Below are 20,260 nucleotides of genomic sequence, written 5' to 3'. Positions count from 1 at the left end.
AGATGTCAACCATGTTTCTTAATGTCAGATTTAGTCTCATTCCTTACCATCCTCCCCAAAAAGGGAAACTGTGGTATTTGCAGCTGAGCATCTATAGTTCAGAATGCTGATGTTTTCATGTCTGATAACTGCACAGAAAATTACATGTGTGCTGCTGTGTGAAGGAGGCAAGCATTTTTTAAGAGATAATTGCTTTGCCTTTTCCTGACCTTTAAAATACGCTTTCTCTTGATGTAACTTTAACTGAAATTTGTATTTATTTGAAGTTGACAAAGATGAAGATGTTTAGGAGTAATTTCCTTGTAAGAAAATACAAACAGTGCAATTTACTGTTGTAAGAAACTGGAATAACTGGGTATTGCATAATCACGAGTGTAGAGTTTTAAAAAGGCTTTATGAAGTATTTTACCTTAATACCGATCTTTGAACTTGAAGTCATGGCATAAACTTTAACGTGAGCGACAGCAACATCCTGACCAATTATCCAAATTATCCAGACATCCCAAAATGTTCAGAACACAACACACAGAGTCTGGATTAAGAGGTTAACTCCTGGAACATCAAAAGAAGTGCATGATAATAAAAACAAATAGTACAAAAATTTGAGGTAACTTCCTTGCTTAATTAATTAGGTAAACCAGGTGGAAGCGAAGAGGCCAGAGCTGGTGCTCAGAATGTCTATAAAGCTGAGCAACATGACAGCACAATGGAGGAGGAACAAAGATTTTTTTAATATACTTCTATCCTGTGTCACAGTTTGAAATTGTCCTGGTTTATGTCCCTTTTGGCAAACTTACATAAAAGTGACCCTGTACTGTATTTTATGACCAGATGACTTTTTTTTTCCCAGTGGCTAATTTGTATCAGACCCCCATCTTAGAGACTCAGAAATGATTAGGAAGTCCAAGCCAGTTTGTCTCAATGAGCTTTCATTGCATGCTTTCATTATTTTTGCTCAGTTTTGCCACTGATCATCCATAAATTGTTGGAAATGAGTGATTAAGGAAGTGCTGCTTAGTGTTAGTGGCACATGCACGTTCTTGGTATGTTTTTTGTGGGTGAGAGGAAATCGTGTACTGCACAAACAAAAAGGAAAACTCCTGCTGGGAACCTTTCAAGGAAATTTAACTTGCATAATGTTTTGATCTTGGTGTTTATTACAGAAAATAAGAGTAATATTTCACCAGCTATTGTTATGTGTCAGCTAGTCTCTCCATCTGCTTGCCTTTCCTTGATATCGCTTTCCAAAATCTCATTGAGTTTATTTTAATAAAAGCACTTAAAAATATAGCAGTTTATTCATACACTTAAAGCAGGTGAGGTGGGCCAGTGTTCAGAACAGTTTATTGCGTAGTGCTTGCTATAAAGATTTGGCTGTCATGACTGCAAAGTCCTGCCTGTGTTAGCAGTTGCAGCTTAGTCCATACAAGTAAAACACGGTATGTAGGTTCCCTTCCAAATAATGAAATAGTCATTTCTGCTGTTAAAAGGCAGATTTCTTCCTTGCCTCTCTTTTGTTGGAGCATGGCTTTTAAGAATGTATTTTGTAATTAAAACTACTTATTTGGGGATGGAGTAAAATGATGAAGCATTGCAAAAAGAGTTACTAGCATTTTTTTGAAACTACTACTCAATATTTAATTTGATCCACTCTGTATTTATCAATAGCAGTGGCTTTTCCTAGTCATGTTATTGTAGACCAAGCCTGAACTAAGATTAAGTTTCTAATGTGTTGTGTTGTAGTGCATTGTATTTGCAAACTCTAGATAACTAAGTAATAAACATAAGTGAAAAGTGAACCTGTTGCTTTTTCCTTTTTTGGTGGCATGGAAAATCTTTATCTTTTTTTCTCTATTTTTGCACATAGAAAAGCTGTACTCCCCTGTTCTACTCCGTGTACCAGTAGAACTCTGGAGCAACTATAGGTGTAGAGCAAGTCAAAATAGGTTTTCAGTATGTAGTGAAGCCAGTGCAGGTAGAATGTTCAAAGTTTGTTCTGAACTAAAGTCCTTGGACTGAAATTTAGTTGCATTTAGAAACTTTTTTGCTGATTTCAAGCAGTATTCCATGAAAAGCTATCGTTCCTATAATACAAAATATTGGGGAAAGTGGCTTGGAAATCCTTTCCAGTATGAGATTCTCTCTGATTAAAAGCAATTAGTTTTCTAAATTTGGCTTGTCTAGAAAAGTGATTTGGATAGTGCAAGAGTTGTGAATTGTGTTAGGAAACAACTGTGTTTAATGCTTGCATGTACCTCCAACTGCAATACCCACGGGCCACTGTCTGTAATAGCTCACCAAATAGTTTTGAGGTACCCTGTTAACAGTGTATATTTATTTGTCATTTAAGCTCATATTTATTTGTCTATAAAATCATGCAGCATGAACTGAGAATTTAGTGCTCTGATCTCCATGAAATGTTTACTAGTATGTAACTGAATTATTGTACATTATATTACAACCCATTTACTCATTCCGTTAGTAATACCAGAGACAAAAGTTGTTTAGTCAGTCACATCAAAGGCAGCTGTTTGGTTTTGTATTTTTGACATAAGCTGACATCTTAAGTTCAGATATGAAGTTCTTTAAACAGGAGTAATTGAAAATGACAGTACTTAACATTTATTAGACTTTTCTTGTTGTTTAGAAGCATATCCTGATTATTCTGGTATTCAGATACCTCAAGTAGCTTGATCAGGATTTTTCTGTCTCCCTATTAAAATAAAAGCATAGTTAAGTGACAGTCGTACAAACCCATAACATGATCTGTAAGATGTACAGAGTTAAGGGCTATATTTTAAATGGTAAGTCTTGCACATCTTAACTTTTCGTATGCTTTCTTCTTCCACTGAAGTCTCAGAAATGGCATGTATATTGCTAAATGTAGTGTGTTTATAATTTGTAGTATTGAGGACAGGCACATCTAATACTATATTTGAGAATGGCAGGAAATGGAAGCTGAGAACGTTTAGCTTGCTTGTTAGCAGGTCACATTGACAAGTGTCTACATTAAACTCTGAAAACATGTTAAAATTATAGCTTTACAGTGCCAGGTCATTTATTTGCAGCTCTGCAGAGGAAAAAATTAATCTTACTGTACATGTACATTTCAGCAAATTAGTCTGAAAAGAGTTATGAGAGTGTTATGGGCTGCTTTTGAGTACCTGTGATTGGAATATGTAATTATACTGTAGATTAGTATGAGATGAAAATACCTTTGTCTGTAAACATTTTGCAGGGATGTCTGTTTTTCTGTCCTTTCACAATGACTGTAAGACCAAGTTAAAGACAGTAAGAACATGAAAATTGCTGCAGGGTAGGTCAAGAGGAAGTTGGTAATGTTGGTTGTATTGATTTTTGTATTACAAAGCTTAGACTTCAGCATGCTTTTTAGTTTTTATCTTTTTTTTGTGCCTATATTTAGACATTTGGGAATAACAGCTGTACAGGACAGGTAAATAATGTGAATGTGTACTTCAGCTTAGGCCCATGTCATGTTTCAATGAAAGCAAAATAAAAGGAAATTCAAGACTCAGTGGCTAGGAGAGAAACTTGTGACTCTTGAGGAATAATGGCTTAATGTTAATTTGTTTTTGTAGGTATATAAAATCTTTTATAAGGTTTTATAAGATGTCCTGCTTCAGTCAATTGTGGATATTTTAAGCAAAATCTGTCCCTTTTTGTTTTAGCATAAGGAGATCTATGGCTTGCTGGATATATGTAACAGTTCTGTTATCTGGGGACAGCTGAGGGGGAAATAAGTAAATGTTAGTTGTTGCACACATTGGATCAAGATGTCATGAGATGTGATCTGTGCTCCGTTTCATTGAAGTAGTTAAATGTCAGTTGGTTGCTTCCATAAATTAGAATGTACTTCTTTTAAAGAGTGTAAGTTACAAAAAAATAGGCTAACAGGAGATAAGCTAATAGTATAGCTTGTTTGTCATATAATTTCTATACTACCTGCCTCACTGTGACTTCGTTAGCTGAGCAATGATTCAACCATTCTGCAATAGTTTAAGGGTTTGAGTTTATAATTACTTTTTTTGGACCACCTCTTTAATGTTGATAGAAAAGCAAAATGTGTTGGGTTAGTCTGTGATCTTGCAACACTTTCATATACTTGAGCTAAAGAATTAGTAGAGTAATCAGATGAAATAAGGATTGTTAGTAATACTGGGGTAAAAATACTGTACAAAGAAAATCCCAGACGTGCTTAGTGTTATTTCAAAATGTGGTTTTCTGACCATTACTTGTATAGCTCACTGTGAGAAACTAAGTAAATGACACATTATGAGTAGGTAGTCATCTGTAAAACTGATTAGTTTTGGAAGCTAGCACTCGAGCATTAGTTATTCCACCTCATCGGAGCCAGGAATGAAATGCATTGCTGAACTTTTGTGCTTTCCCCACTCCTACGTTGTTCTGAACTTGTACTTTTTTGCTGTATCGACCATGCTTATGCCTTGTGGAATTTCCATAGTTCTTTGCTAAAAGCATTAACTAAATGTAGCTGGAAACCTGCATATGGAATAAGATGTGGTACTTGGTTACTGTCTGGGCTTAAAGCATGACATGCTCTCTTAGTGAATAAATTGAGTGGGTTTTTTATGTTACAGTTTTTATTTGTTTTTAGGATAACTTACAGAGTTCTGCATGAGTAAAAATAGACATGCTAAATACTTCTGCTGATTGTGAAGTGTACAGATGGTACAGCTACAAATAAGAACCTTGAATCTCTTCATTTATCATTGATGTAAACTGAGGCGCTGGGTTTTAAAATACATTTTTTTTTTTTTTAAGGTACTTTTTCAGGCAGAAGTGAATAGTTATCAAAATTTGTTTAGATGTAGCATTCTTAGTGGCCTGTACAGAACCCTTCTGTTTGTGGTAAATGCTAGCTGTGTATCTTAAATCTGAGAAGTATTTCTTTTTTTCTTTTTTATTGTCTCTTTATAATAAAATGCATGTAACTATTTATTTCGTTTAGACTAGAAAATTTTGCCATCCTTTGGGAAAAAAGGAAGTATTCACCTGTGCAGGTTCCCTGAAATGGCTCTGATTCAGAGCATCTTGGAAGCCCTCTCAGTCAGTGGAAAAAGGCAGATGCCTCTAAGAATTTGGCACATCTGAGTTCGAGGCTGTAAGAAGGCAGTGGGAACACCTATCCATCTGATTTTTTTAGTTTATTTTATTAAATGGTAGAAAACATCTGCTGCTGTTTCGATTTGAGCACAGTGATTTGTTTTACAAAATTGGGTGTTATAAGTGTGTGAGGAATATTTTATTAAGATGAAATATTTGAATATTTTCACATTAGTCTATGTCTTTATTTGTGTCTCCATTGACATCAGATAGTGGCCTCCCAGGACATGCAAAAACATTGTACTTGTTTTAAGTCTCTTTATTTACATTTATTACTCTATATAAAAAATTTAAAGACAGATTTAATAGAAATGTCATAGAGAGAAATTGTTATATGATTTTATATTGATAGTGGCAATTTTTAATATAAGTATCAATCATAGAAAGGCATGAAACAATTTTCTGATAGCTTTAATTTTATTAAATGAGGCATTACTAGGTGCAAGGTCCTACACTGGGTTAGAGCAATCCCAGGCACAGTTACAGGTTGGGCGGAGAAGAGATTCAGAGCAGCCCTGCGGAGAAGGACTTGGGGGTGCTGGTCGATGAGAAAATGAACATGAGCCAGCTTCAGTGCGCTCGCAGCCCAGAAAGCCAGCTGTATCCTGGGCTGCATCAAAAGGAGTGTGACCAGCAGGTCGAAGGAGGTGATCCTGCCCCTTTACTCTGCTGTTGTGGGACCTCACCTGGAGTATTGTGTGCATTCTGGTGTCCTCAACATAAAAAGGACATGGAACTGTTGGAACAAGTCCAGAGGAGGGCCATGAGGATGATCAGGGGACTGGAGCACCTCCCGTATGAAGACAGGCTGAGAAAAGTTGGGGCTGTTCAGTCTGGAGAAGAGAAGGCTGCGTGGAGACCTCATAGCAGACTCCAGTATCTGAAGGGGGCCTATAAGGATGCTGGCGAGAGACTCTTCATCAGGGACTATAGTGATAGGACAAGGGGTAATGGGTTCAAACTTAAACAGGGGAAGTTTATATTAGATATAAAGAAGAAATTTTTTACTGTAAGGGTGGTGAGGCACTGGAATGGGTTGCCCAGGGAGGTTGTGAATGCTCCATCCCTGGCAGTGTTCAAGGCCAGGTTGGACAGAGCCTTAGGTGACATGGTTTAGTGTGAGGTGTCCCTGCCCATGGCAGGGGGGTTGGAACTTGATGATCTTAAGGTCCTTTCCAACCCTAACTATTCTGTGATTCTGTGATTTTATGAAACACCACTTCTGATTGTCTCTCTAAAATCAATTTAATTCTGATAACCAGCAATGTGATATGTAGATCTTTAGTCTATGTTACTTATTTAGTATTAGTAGAAATATTCCACATTAAGGATTACTCTATATTAAGAATTACTTATTTTAAATTGATAATGCAAGGAAGGAGCTAATGCATCTGTAATAAGGTTTTGTAAGTCAGCCAACAACTTTATTTACAAAAAAAGGGAGGAAGAAGGATCCGTTTGTCTCCCATTTGTGGCCTTTTAAGGATTTCTCAGCTTATTAAAAGGAATTTTGGCCAATTCCTAGAAATGTGGTTTCTTCTTGATCTTATTCACCCTTGCAGGGGTTTAGTAATAGGCATTGACACACAAAAAAAAATTTCAGATTTCTCTTTCTTTTAGAACCTTAGTAGTGACCTGTGTGCTTCTACGTGTCATTTGCCTTTAGGAACTGTCTTTGTGGTTTCTTTCTGCCAGAAACATGATCACAAATTCCGAGTCTGTCTTTATACTTTTGCATTACTTATCTTAATTCTCTGCCAAGCTACAAAGACATTGGAAAATATCTATTTATCTTCCTATCACTCTAGTCTAGCAGGAAAGATTCTTTCTCATCCAAAAGTTAATGATTAGAGGGAGGCTCACAGTGTCAGAAATCCCACTGCTCCCATGTTGTTGCAGGTGGCTTTGGAAAGTCTGGGGAACTTGGTAGGTGGAGGGAGTGGAGCATCTAAGAGCTAATTAGTGAGTGCTGGGCTAGCCAGTGGAACAACAGAGGAAACTTGTGGGGGAAAGGGGTAGCATTGGGACAATCATCATTTTACTGTGTATATGTTTTCATTTCTTTCTTTCCTTCTTCCCAAAATGTTTGGGTTGTACACTTTTACTGAGTGTCAATAAGTCTGCCTCTGTCCTTATTAATAAGAACTTAGGCATAGAATCATAGAACGGGTACGGTTGGAAAGAACCTTAAGATCATCTAGTTCCAACCCCCTTGCCGTGGGCAGGGACACCTCACAATAAACCATGTCACCTAAGGCTCTGTTCAACCTGACCTTGAACACTGCCAGGCATGGAGCATTCACAGCATCCTTGAGCAACCCATTCCAGTGCCTCACCACCCTTACAGTAAAGAACTTCTTCCTTATATCCAATCTAAACTTCCCCTGTTTAAGTTTGAACCTGTTACTCCTTGTTCTATCACTACAGTCCCTGATGAAGAGTCCCTCCCCAGCATCCTTATAGGTCCCTTTTAGATACTGGAAGGCTGCTATGAGGTCTCCACGCAGCCTTCTCTTCTCCAGGCTGAACAGCCCCAACTTCCTCAGCCTGTCTTCATACGGGAGGTGCTCCAGTCCCCTCATGGCCCTCCTCTGGACTTGTTCCAACAGTTCCATGTCCTCCTTATGTTAAGGACAATAACATAGACGTAATCCTTGTGTGGTTTTTTTGTTTGTCTGTTTTTGTGTGGTTTTGTTTTTAAATGTGTATAGTTTTTTTTATTTTGTGTCGTCCCCCTCCCCCCCCATTTTCTTTCTGCAAAGGAGGGAAGGGATTCTGCTGCAGGGTAGTGGCATGCATCTGACAGCTGTTGGGTGCAGTTATTTTATTCCAGCTAATAAGTTTTTTGCATCTTTTCTAATACTCTCTCTAGCTTTTCCTTGTTTTAAGAAATGGGTATATCTTCTATTACAAAATTTGGAGGGAATGTTTCTCCAATATACAATTTCTATGGTAGATATGTAAGAATGATGACCTAGATGGGGAAGAGACAGTTGTCTGTTCTTTCCTTATGTAACATGAATCCATGTATTTGAAATGATACCTTAACTGTTAGGCAATAAATGAATATCACTTTGTCATGTTCACTGGAGTCCCTCTTATACTGGATAATTAAATAGATTCTAGGAAAAGAAGTAAGAAATTTATTTATTCATTTATTTATTTAATCTAATCACAAGGATGGAAGTCTGCAAGGAGTCCATGTTGGTTCTTAGGTTATTTCAGTGAGTTACTTGCACACAATATCAGCAGGAAAGTTTGACAGATATGGACCCTAAAATATACTATACACCATGGTTTGGATTTGTATACTCTTCTGGGACACTGGAGAAGAGGGCCTAAGTTTTCTTTGGCAGAGTCATCAGTCTAGTGGGTGTACGGTATCCTGGATAGATGTCCTTTTCAGCTGTCTACTGAATAAAGAAGTCTTTCTTTGGTACCTTTCTTTAGTCAATTCTCAAAGAATTCATCATTGGGGTTTTTTTTGCATCCTTTAACTTTCATTTTATTTTTCTTCAGTTTTTAGTTTCTCTTTGAAATTTCTGTTTTTTTTGTTGTTTATACTATGTCACTATTAAATTCCATACAGTTAAAGTATTTCAATAGCATCCTTTTGCTCTATTGACAAAACAGTAGCCACCATGAAATGATTAGGGAAAAGATACTAACACAAAAAATCAGCTCAAAGTTACTGGGATAGTTTTGTGACTGTGAATTTTAAATATTTGTGTTATGTGGAAAATAAATAAAAACTTTAAAATAAACTTGTGTTGCAATGAAAAGTGGTTCTACAGGCTGAAAAGATTCTGTGAGGGAAGAGGTGGTGTGGGAGAAGGCACAGTCAGCACTTGTTAGAGTCTGAGGTCTTTGATTCTTGCATGGGCAAGGAATTTTTTTTTCCTTATTGATAGAATCTGATGCCTGAATTTATTATTTCTTGATTAAAATTTTTTTGCCTGTTCTGTGAGGGTTCTGGGTCATTGGCTTCTATGTTTTCAAACTGAATTGGGATTTCCTAGAACTACAACGTCTGTTTCTGACTCGGTAATTTGTGGCAGTCTCATAAGGTAATGACTTCTTGACTAAAATATCAGTGTGCTAAATGCAGTATGTGTTTCCATGTTACCTGATGGAAAATAGGTCTCCTCTACTGATTTAAAAAAAAGGTTTCTGCACTGAGTAGGTCAGAACAAATGGCTCCAAGTATGGTTTCTAGCCATAGAAATGGTTAGGATGCTGGAAATGATCTCTTCACTAATGCTCACAAATTGAGAAAGGGGGGATCATGTCCAAGAATGCAATAATGTTAATACAGAGCATCCCCAGTCTCATACATGCTGTAATTCTTGTTCTTTTTCAGTCCCTCCATTTATTTTCTGCAGATGTTAGCATGCATGTTTGTTGCAGTCAGCCTCTCACTGAACAAATCTTAAGGTTACTAAGACTCCTTTTTGTCACATGAAAACAATGGGCTTCATGTGTACTTTAAATGTGCCATGATTGCAGAAATGTTTCCCAGGCTTTCCCAGTGGGTCAGGGCATGGTGTAAAAACTGTTGTTTGCCTACCTTGCAGGAGGTCAACATGTCTAAGCAGAGCTGTGTTCAAGTATTCAGCACCATAGAAACTTTGTTAGGACTCTGGTTGTATGTGTAGTGTTGTAATTTTTACTTAATTGATAATAGTGGTTTTTCATTATTCTTTTATGACAATTTACAACCAAATTAAAATGTAGAATTAACTAGAATTGAAAAAAGCCATAGCATGTCCTATATTGGTGATGTAGTTCCATCTTACAGAAGCTAATAATGGGTTCATCAACATCATTACAGCCAGGTAATGGTCCATCAAAGAAAACTTTTTCTGGAGGTAGGGGTGGAGCTGTAGCTCTTTGGTTTTAGCAGGAATTTTGCCTCTTAGAGAAGAAAAATAACATGTTGCAAGTTTTACTCCATCAGTATTAAAACACAAGAACTCTTGGTAAATATTACCTGTACGTAGATGATGAAATCCTTATACCATTAGCAAGCATTAAAAATTATGCTTAAATTGCTGGACAATAATTGTGTTCCTAATCACAACTGGCAGAGCAGAAAGCGGCAAAAAATGTCTCGATTGCCAAATTTATTTAATAATTTGTTTTCCCCAAAAGTAACAAATCGTGAGTTTCTTGCACAGGGTTGTGTGACTGCTTGGAAAGTCAGAGCGTCTTCCATAGTGCGTTTCCTGGATATATGGTACATGTTTTACCTTAGCTTTGAAAGAAAATATTTCCCTTTAAGCTTTTGCAGGTTTTGCACATGACTCTCAGTGGAGCAAGGAGCAGTCAGCAGGTTTCTTGCCTGTGCATTGTCCTCGTGAGTCATGTAGTCAGGAAAAATCCCTGTGCTAACTGCTTGTTACGCCTGAAACTTTGTAGACAGCCAGTGTGTGGAGCAAGGTCTTCACTTGCTATCTGTGCTAGCTTAATGGTAAAGCATTCTGTATATCATTCAAAATACTTACAGAATTTCACAGGGGGAAGTACCCCAACACTGCTGTCTCCATTATCAAGAAATCTCCCTTTTTCCTATTGAAAAGCTCTAAGAAGCTATCACCAAATGTGTGTTCTTTTGTAAAGTAAACACCAATTCCTGGGTGTGACGTGTGAGCACATAGTGGGAAAAGTCTTAGTGTGTGGCAAGGGGCATAATAGTCACGCTGCTTAACACAAATGTAGTAGGGAGGAGAAATGGTTTTCTTAGTAATTATACTTTTTGACTTTCTTATCAATCCGTCATCCCTTCTGCACTGTTGTAGCCATTTGTACTTCATTGGGCTTTTCAGCTAAGAATTACCTTTTTTTATTTTTTTTGTCTGCCATGTACTGTTTAAGTATGTTGTGGATATTTATCCTCCTGGATGATTTATATGTGTTAATCCGAACAGGAAGGAAACATGGTAAGAGTCTGATGCCTTCCAGAGTAGCAACTAAAAATTTGTCAGAACACTTCTAGAATAATTAAAATCTTTCTTGCTATAATTAGGCTTTTCTGGAAACATGAACCCTTAGGCCTGCTGCTCCAGGCAGTATAAGTAGCTCAGGATTAAACAATGTGAAAACTTCTAAATGTCTCAGCAACTGAATTTTAAAGAAGTCAAAGTCTGAGAGTCAGGTATCTCTAAGGTTGTACAAACCACAATATCCTTAGAGTGCATTTGTAGGACAGGCTTTATTTGTACGCTGCCTTGAGAGATTCAAATGTGCTCTATGTTCATTCCACCACACACACGAAGTAGTGTACAGAGAAGATGACCGATATTACTAGGTTTCTGGCAAGTTCTAGGCTGCTGGGGTTAATGTGTTAGATGTGATTTCTTTAAAAAACAAACCCCAAACTTAATTTGTTAAGCACTTATGTTACAGAACTAGGTGGATATTGAAAATGTGGTGTGAGTGAAAATATAGGCGAACTGTTGAGTCTGAACAGTGAAACTTTGAAGTTAACAAACCAAAAAAGGGGGCAGGGAAGGAGAGGTTAGAGGGTATAATGAGCCAGTCCTTTTTTCCTCATTTTCTTGACAGATAGTTTAATTGTAATTTCTATCAATTATAGTAATTAGCTTCTAAAAGTTTTTGTTTGCTATACCTTTTTTGCATCCTCTAAGAGACTCTTTTTGTATGTCAAGTTGGCCAAGATCCTGCTTCCCTGACAATAGGGAACCACACAAGTAAGTTGCTTTCAAAAGTCTGTTTTGCCTTATAGATAATCTGAAACTTGAGGAAATTGCAAGCTGTTGGATACATTCTGTTTTCTTATGTAGCAGTTACTGAAGATGATCATATATGCTTGTAGTGGTGGAAGCAATGATAGCTGATGTTTTGTTCTAGGCGCCTTCATGGAAAATGACTTACAAATTGGGCTACTAAAACTAAACTTACTTTCCAGAGAGGGAACTGCTATGTTCCTTAAAATTGTGGTTCAAGCTTACCAGGGGATGGCCCTGAGTCAGGAACAACATTCTCTCATTTTTGGACCTACAGAGAAATTTGTTTCAATTGAAGACCAAAAGTCAGGTTCTTCTCAACACTTCTACCTTTCTTTTAGCTTGAATTTTCAGTTCCCTGTTCCCTTTTGCTCAAGTTTCATTTCCAGTTAATCTCCTTCTTAGTGTCTTACAGCTTTCCCTCTTCTCTGTATATCCCCAGGGAGCAGAAGCAGCACCTACAAAAGTGAGGATACTTTCTGTATAATAAAAAAAAAATACAAATTTGCTGTATAATAGAAAAAAAAACCAAAAAAAACCTCAAAGCCCAACCATGACATGAACATATCTTCAGGGAGTGTCTGAAGAAGTAGCCGTGATCTACATTGCTTCAACTATTTCCTTTGAGGACTGCATGTTCTGGTTACAGATTGAGATTTTCAAATCTTCCTGATTTAGCAAATCATATTCCTGGCAAATAATCTTTCTAATCCTAGGCTTTATTTATAGACAAGTTTTTTGAAAAGGAACATTTTTTTCCAGGTTCTTACACTTCTCTTATTTCTTTCACACTCCTCTCACCTCATGCACGCAAATGTAAGCAGAAGTCACCGTAATTATTCTTACTGTGTAGCAGTGAAAGTATGAAAACCCACCACTTTAATGTGTATTTTTATTCTTTATTTAATTTCATAACTTCAGGTTCAGTTACACTTTGTGTAGTTTGTGATTTGCTTTTTGATATCTGGTATCTAGCATTGTAAAAAAGATTTTAAAATGTTGGTGTGGGTGGTTTCGTTTTCTAGGTTACCTCTTCAACTTAACCAGCATCCCAGCAGTAACTGGCCTAAGATAAAGTAAGGGATTTGACCTTAAAATTGACATGCTACTAGAAGTACTGCAGGGTTCTGCTTGTCTTACTGAAAATAAAGCAAGTTTATTGCCTGAGCTCACTCCTCTTGTTTAGAATTGTCTTCTCCCTGTATTTAAAAACACCATAATTTAGTCCAATGTGGAGGGAAACATCTTTAATTCTTTTCAAGGGCTATGGTTGTGTTCATCTCTGAAGTCTACAGCATGGGAACCTTATTTAAGACCTGTATGGTTGATGCTGTATTGAAATCCAAGTTTGATATTTGAATTGGTAGTGGTCTCAAGGTGATTCTCCTTATGCTCCCCCTTAAAAAGCTGTATAGACATTATTTGTTTCAGTTTGTATCTTATGTTTGAATTCTTCTTTAAATGCTACAACATATGATAGATGCAAACCAGTCTTTTCCTCACTGTGTCAATATCATGGAGGTCTCCCTCTGGTGCTTTACTGTGCAATCTGTGCTTGGTTTGGAGATAAATAAATAAATCCCTCCTCCCTTAAACCAGGTTACACTGTAAGTGGAATTGCATTAAAAAAAAATCATAAGATAGTGAATTAATTGGGATATATGCAGTCTGTTCATAATGAAAGACACCTTGAGAATGAAGTAGTATTTGTTACCAAATGCAGTTTGGAAAGTTGAGCTCTAGGATAACTTTATGAAAACCCTGATGCAAGCTGCTGGTTTATAGTGCTTACTTTCCTTGTTCTTACCTGTCAGAACCATTAGGAAAAGAAGACCAGATGAATACTTGGACAACTGATTTTTTTTTTTTTTTTAAAACAATATGGAAAGCTAAAAATACAAAGTGTTTTCCCACTCCTCGTTCTTATAGTCAGTTCAGTTTCCATAGGAATGTTAAGCAGTGATCATAAGAGCTCATGAGGCAATTTCTCCTGATGAACCAATCAAGCTGGAAAACTAATGTAAAAGGTGTCTGTCGCCCCCTTCTCCCCTTGCCTGCCCCTGTATTTGTACATACATAGGCACGTGCACACACACTCAACTTGCTGAGTAGTCACCTCCTTTATTCGTGTGGTAAAGGTTTCCTTTGTTTTCAGTTAAATTAGAAATCAAAGAACTCTTCCAAGTGATTCAAATGCAGTCACTCTTTTGACAGTAAGATTTAGTGCTGTATGACTGGTTTTCCTTGCTCAGTTAGAATGCCGATTTGAAGTAGTCCTATTTACCTGGACTACATGTTTTTTTTGTATTGCACTCATTTTTTAATTCTGTACTTGTGACAGATACGATGGTGTAGACTGAACAGGAACAATAAATATACTCTTACAAGCTGATCTGAAATCTCCAGTTTTAGGTGGGATTGTTGCTGTTTTTGCAGGTGTCAGGCTCTAAAGCACCTTTTCACGCAGGAAAAAGCGAGGAGTAAATGGATTCAAAAAATGCAACAAGTATAATGTGAAATAGAAGTGGCAATATCTTCTGTGCCATGAAAATATGCCATGACATTTTGTTCATCTAGGAAATCTGAGTAATATAATGGGGCTGTGGAAGAGAAGTGAAATGACTCAAAAAAGAAATGCTAAGCCAAAACCAAAATGTCAGTGAACAGCTTTTTGCTCAGAAAAAATAAGCATTGAGTTTCAAGCTTTATTTTCATAGTTTTGCTTTTATTGAAATAAAATGAAATCTTGCTTGTATTTACCTGTTCTTTTCCCCCTCTGTTTTCAAAGTCAGGAATATAGATTTTTGCCTGGCTCTTAAATTAGTGATGTTGCTAATGGTAATGTTCAAGCTTTAAATTTTTCACCTAAACAAACATAAACTACTTTCAGGAAAAAATAAGTAGTAGTGAGGGTGTCTAAGGCTCACCTGCTTCTTTTTTCACTGTGAGGGTGCCTGAGTGTTAGCATAGGTTGCTCAGGGTGGTTGTTGAATCTCCATCCTGGGAGATCCTCGAAAGATGTCTGGGCAACCAGTGCTGGGTGGCTCTGCTTAAGCAGGGTGGTTGGACCAGATAACCTCCATACATCCATGCCAACCTCAGCCATTCTGTGATTCTCCAGAAGTTATCTGTGTGTGTGTGAAAATTCTGCATCTTTCATTCCTAACAAAAAGCAGTTACTTGACAGAGACACTGATGTATGTAAGTTTGAACTTATGTGCCTGAATCATTAATGTTTTAATAAGCACAGCCTCATGGGTGCCTAATAGAGGTTAAGTATTTACCTGTATGCTTCAAGCATCTTAGGTTCTTTTTTCTATCTTGGACCATTATCAGGTATTCATTAGTGCCTGACAGAATGTTTCTATCTAGTCACTTCACTGCAGTTCTTCAAAATATTTATATTTTGCTATTTTTTAATGATCATCCTGGTATGAATCCTATTATGTGTGTGCTGTGTAATATAAAAATTGTTCTGCCCTTGAAATGAACTGTCAGTACATACATGAGACTGCAGTATTGTTGGCATATGACACAGGTGCAGAAATAGGTGTAGCTAGTGAGAACAGAAGATGAGTGATCCCATTTTCTGCGAATGAAAGATTCAAACTAGCATAGAAACCAAAAAACAGGGAAGGCTCATTAGGCAGCTAACTGGCTTTTTGCTGGAGTTTGTGCCAACGGTACTTTTGGCCAGAAGCAGTGGTTACCTCTGAGTACTTGCTTTGGTCATTTTTCTTTTTTTGAGATTGAGTATTGTTTGTATTTGTCTTAATCTTGCCTGTCTGCAGAGAACACTTGCAGTAAATATGAAAAAAAAGATATTTACACTGGTTGTCTCCATCACAGTGTTTCTGTATCTGTTTTGACAATTGTAATACTCCATCCAAGGGACGAGAATTTGGTGGCTGGGTGTGAAATATTTTCCAGGTTTGTCTAGAAGAATCTCTTGCTGTTAAACTTAAGTCAGGGAGATTGAGATTTGTGCTTATGTCTTACAGTAGGGAGGTAAGGTATCCACTTTCTGTGGCTAAGGCTTTCAGACGCTCAGAAGATAGCTTTATATTTTCCTCTGCCTAGGAGAGGAAAGGAGTCTTCAAGGTGTTTGGAAAGCTTGAAGCAGATCTCTGTGCATGCATTCTTGAATATTATGGGTTTTCTTCTGTGATTTTCTTCTGTGGTAAAGTGAGACTTTATCAATGCTCACTACTTGGACTGGAATGTGTGTTTCCTGGTAACTTATTGCTCAGGTTCAAAACTTCAGTATTAAATATACGGCTATTTAATCTTTAAATACCTATATTTAGTTTAGATGCTCATCTTCAAAATAACTCACAGAAGGCTGAAAGCCAGTGTCTGAGCATGACAAAAATACCATTTTAATAACTTACTTCAAAGTCACTGTTACTATACACAGAATGCATTTTAGGAGTAAAGCATATCCTATCCATGCTACCTTTAATTTGAATTCTGGTGTTTTGAGAGTCTTTATGGAGTTGGACTTAATCTGCCCATTTAAGCCTTAAGAGGAATTTTGTGAAGTTCTCTCTTTGTCTGTTTTTCTTGTACTATCTTAGCTGTTCTGCGTAGGACTGGTGATTGAAAGGAACTTGTATGCTAGGTGAGATCAGTCCACATGGTTAGGATGTCCGAGGTCTTCAGTCGTGGTTGGATGCAGTGGTTGTGTAGGGAGAATAATTTTCAGGGTAGATATCATGTAAATATTACCCGCTTGGTTTAAGCAATGAGGGAAGACATAATAAAAGTAGGTAACACAATAAAACATGCTTTCTGCTTCTGCCTACAAAGTAGACTTTTCAGTGGAATATACCCAAGTTGGGGTGAGCCTGTGTGAGAAATGAGAGTGGGCTTGCATGTGGAAGTATATTGGCAAATGCATAAAAATTAAAGTAAAATTGTTGTGCTGGTACCTTACTGGCAAGGATGCCAGAAGAAAGTGTCCCAGTAGCTCTGTTGTTTGCAACTAGTAAAATCAGTGTTAGAGCACCAGTTTAAAAAAAAAAAAAAAAAAGATTTTGTATATACTTGATATATTTACATTTGGAAATCTAACCCTCAGCTATTAGAGGGTTGTTACATTTTTAGACTCAAGAGCAAATGCTATGCTATATAACCTTGTAGACCTGTGATGTGCGTGTGGTGTAAGCAAGAAGTACGTGTTTCATTCGGCGCGGAGCATGCAGAGATAGGAGGTAAAGGATGTGGCTGCAGCAGCGCTGCAGCATTCGAGCACTTCTCCGATCGTACACTTGAGGGCTCTGAAGACTGAGAGGAATGGTGCAGAAGCAATTGCGGTTGAAGAATGTATTTTAACTAAATTGGTGCTTTGTACCTGCGCGGGGTTTAATGCTTTCTGGGCCATTTGGCTATTTGCCATAATTGGCTTTCCATTCCCTTGATTGGAATCATAGATAAAAATTTGCTAATCCACTTTCTTTGCTGAAAGTATTAGAAAAGTAATCCATCTTTTAAAAATGCTTGAGCAAAATCATACAGTATAAAGAATATGTTATTGAATAATGAGATTAATGAGAACTGTAAGGCATATGCAATTTAAAACATTTTTCTATGGTTTTAAGGGGAAAAACGCAATCTGGGCTCTTTAAAGCCATAAGTACTTTGTTTTTTTTTTAATGCAGTGCCTTTTAAATGTGCATTACATGTTATGCTTTTGTCTCCCTTGTCTACTTAAGAAAATGTGAGTATATATTTAGGAAGAAGGAACTGCTATTTATTTTTATTTTTCTTGTGTTTGAAAATATCTGATGTAAATTTCTTGCCTGTGTTCTTTCCTCCCTCTCCCCTTTTCTGCCCATAGGGCATCAGAGCACGCGTTTTGGAAACCCTTGTAATGCTTATTCTTCTTGCACTGCTTATCCTTGGAATCGTATGGGTGGCTTCGGCACTCATAGACAATGATGCTGCCAGTATGGAGTCTTTGTATGGTATGGAATTCAAAAAAACACCACACTAATTTCATTTTAATTATGGAAATGGATGTTTTCAATTAAATGTATTTCTAGTAAATGCTATGTGAGTGTTGCACAGGTTGCGATGAAGCTGTATTAATTTAGTCAATAGGATTTGTTTTGTTTAATCAGTTTTTAACATGCTGAGGAGTTACATGTGGACATGGTATATATTAAAAACAAGAGACTTAAGTGGTATAGTTTTCCATGTAAGTGATTTTTCAAGCTAAAGAACTTGGGGATTTAGTTGCTTGCAGGATTATTAAGTCAGTAATTCTCAATTTATTCTTGAAAGTACAGTTGTTCAGTACTGAATGCTTAAGAAAAAAGGTTAATTCATTAGTGTTTGTGACATAAGTAGCCTATTTGTAATAAGCTAAGGCTGTGCTGAATATTTTCTTTACAGATCTCTGGGAATTCTACCTCCCATATTTATATTCCTGTATATCACTGATGGGATGCTTGTTACTTCTGTGTAAGTATTTTACAGATTATTCTGAAAGATGAATGATTTTATGGTTGATTTTTTTTTTTTAAACATTAAAACTTTTTCATTATGAAAATCAGTGTTGTGAAAGCTGAATGTGATTTCCCCCTCCTCCCCATTTTTAAGTTTAAATTGAGATGTAAATTTGTTAGGTTTGGGTTCTGAAGTTTGAACAAATGCTACTTTACATATTCAGGTTTTGAGGAACTTCACACCTCACCCAAAATAATTTCAACTTTTAACTTTTTAAAGGTATTTGAAAAATGGGGCTTCTATTCTGCAAAGAAAAGCACAGTTTTTAAATATATCTTCAGGAGGTCAGTAGTACAGAGAGACAGTTATTTTGGGGCATTTAATTTGTCCTATATTAAGTAAGCTACCCTTCTTCCTTATTTAATTGAAAACGTTCTTGTATAGACAGAAGTTGGAACAGTGCAGTTACCTATTTTGTGATTATGAAAGCTATCTGGAGGTCAGTTATATATTTGCATATAAAGGAAATGCAGTAAAAACCCCAACCTTATAGCAACTGGTCGTAGCAAAGGTTCAGTCATCCATGTTCAAAAAACATGTAGACATCCATGTTCAAAAAACATGTAGATGAGGGCCTTAGTGATGTGATTTAGTGGTGGACTTGGCGGTCCTGGGGTGGTGGTTGGACTTGATGATCTTGAAAGTCTTTTCCAACCTAGTTGATTCTGTAATTCTGTGTTTAGGGGAATAAGATAAATGATGGAAGCTTCCAAATCCCACTTGTAATTTCAGTCCCCATCTTCCCTCCCCAGGTAATTTCTAGGAAATTGCTGTGAGGAGGACAGAACATAACCCTCTCCAGATTATCCTGATTTCATTTGTTCTCTAGGCTTGATAGGTTTACAGCTAACACAGGGTTGTCATTGTGGGGAATGGTAGTTCAAAACATCCTTAAGACTGAGCAGATCTTTTTGTGAAAGGTGTTGCTCTTAGAGACTTTGGTGAGTCTCCTTAGGTTCTCTCTACGTGGAGATTCTTAAATCAAGTTTAACTATTTGGAGGGAGGGGTGTGGATTAAGGAGGAAAAAAGTGGTTTTGAGTGTCTCCTGTAAGCTGTTGAAGAGTGAGTCACAGCAGTTGCTGAATGGTTTTAATGGGGCAGTTTGCTTACAGACTTTGTATCTCTTGTCTCTTATTTGTTTTGGTACAGCTGAAAACACAGGGTGCATTCTGGGGCTGTTGTAAACCAGTTCACCAAAATAATTGGGTTTAAATACCAAGTTTTGGAAGAATTATTTGTAACTTGTACAAGCAAATCACTGAAGTAAAGGTGCTCCAAGCTCCGTTTTCTGTTTAGCTGAAAAGACATCATACAACAGCGGGAAGGTGGTAGATGGCTGGGGTAAAGCTTCCTTATATCTTCAGCTGGCTTAGTTGCTGAAGCGGTGTATGAATATTGCTGTGGTGATTTGGAGCATCACTTCCATCCTCTTTTTTTGCTTTTCCTGTAGGCTTCCTTTGTTGTGAATGAAGACTATCTTAACTTAGCCTTTTGTATTTTTCGTATAGTACATAGTAGCCAAAGGGAAACACCATTTAAAAATAAATTTAATCCTCCCTATGAAATCTTATGTGCTTCTCTGTTATTTGGCAACTCTGTTCTGATATAATGGAAACATAAATATATATTCTTATCTATGCTATTACAAATTTGTTCTGTCTCTCACACACTTCTCACACACTATTTGAAGGCTGTTCTCCTGAAACTGTTGATTTTTACTAATAATTTTCTATTATCATGGCTTGAGCCTTTCTCCCAGCAAGCACACATGCACCATACCTGGAAACAATCACAGGCTATGATCAAAAAGGGCCCATTGTTATTTTAAAGAAAAATAGCTTAAAATCTGCTGGCTGAG

The 20,260-nt window shown here is 37.0% G+C and overlaps 1 protein-coding gene across 4 annotated transcripts in view; it reads left to right on the top strand.

The window, feature by feature from the left end:
* The window catches only part of LMBR1 (limb development membrane protein 1), an 83,358-nt gene that overhangs the window by 35,882 nt on the left and 27,216 nt on the right, over positions 1 to 20,260 (top strand). For all 4 annotated transcript variants that reach the window (XM_061468003.1, XM_061468002.1, XM_061468004.1 and 1 more), the window contains 2 exons: positions 17,731 to 17,857; positions 18,288 to 18,356. In XM_061468003.1, coding sequence (XP_061323987.1) covers positions 17,731 to 17,857; positions 18,288 to 18,356 — 196 coding nt within the window. The remainder of the gene's footprint in view (positions 1 to 17,730; positions 17,858 to 18,287; positions 18,357 to 20,260) is intronic.

The sequence above is a fragment of the Pezoporus flaviventris genome, unplaced genomic scaffold (assembly GCF_033815535.1).
Source record: "Pezoporus flaviventris isolate CSIRO_AGI_PZ_B2104156 unplaced genomic scaffold, CSIRO_AGI_Pfla_v1 ptg000047l, whole genome shotgun sequence".
Lineage (NCBI taxonomy): Eukaryota > Metazoa > Chordata > Aves > Psittaciformes > Psittacidae > Pezoporus > Pezoporus flaviventris.
Note: the sequence above shows the minus strand (reverse complement) of the source record. Positions and strands in the feature narration are given on the sequence as shown.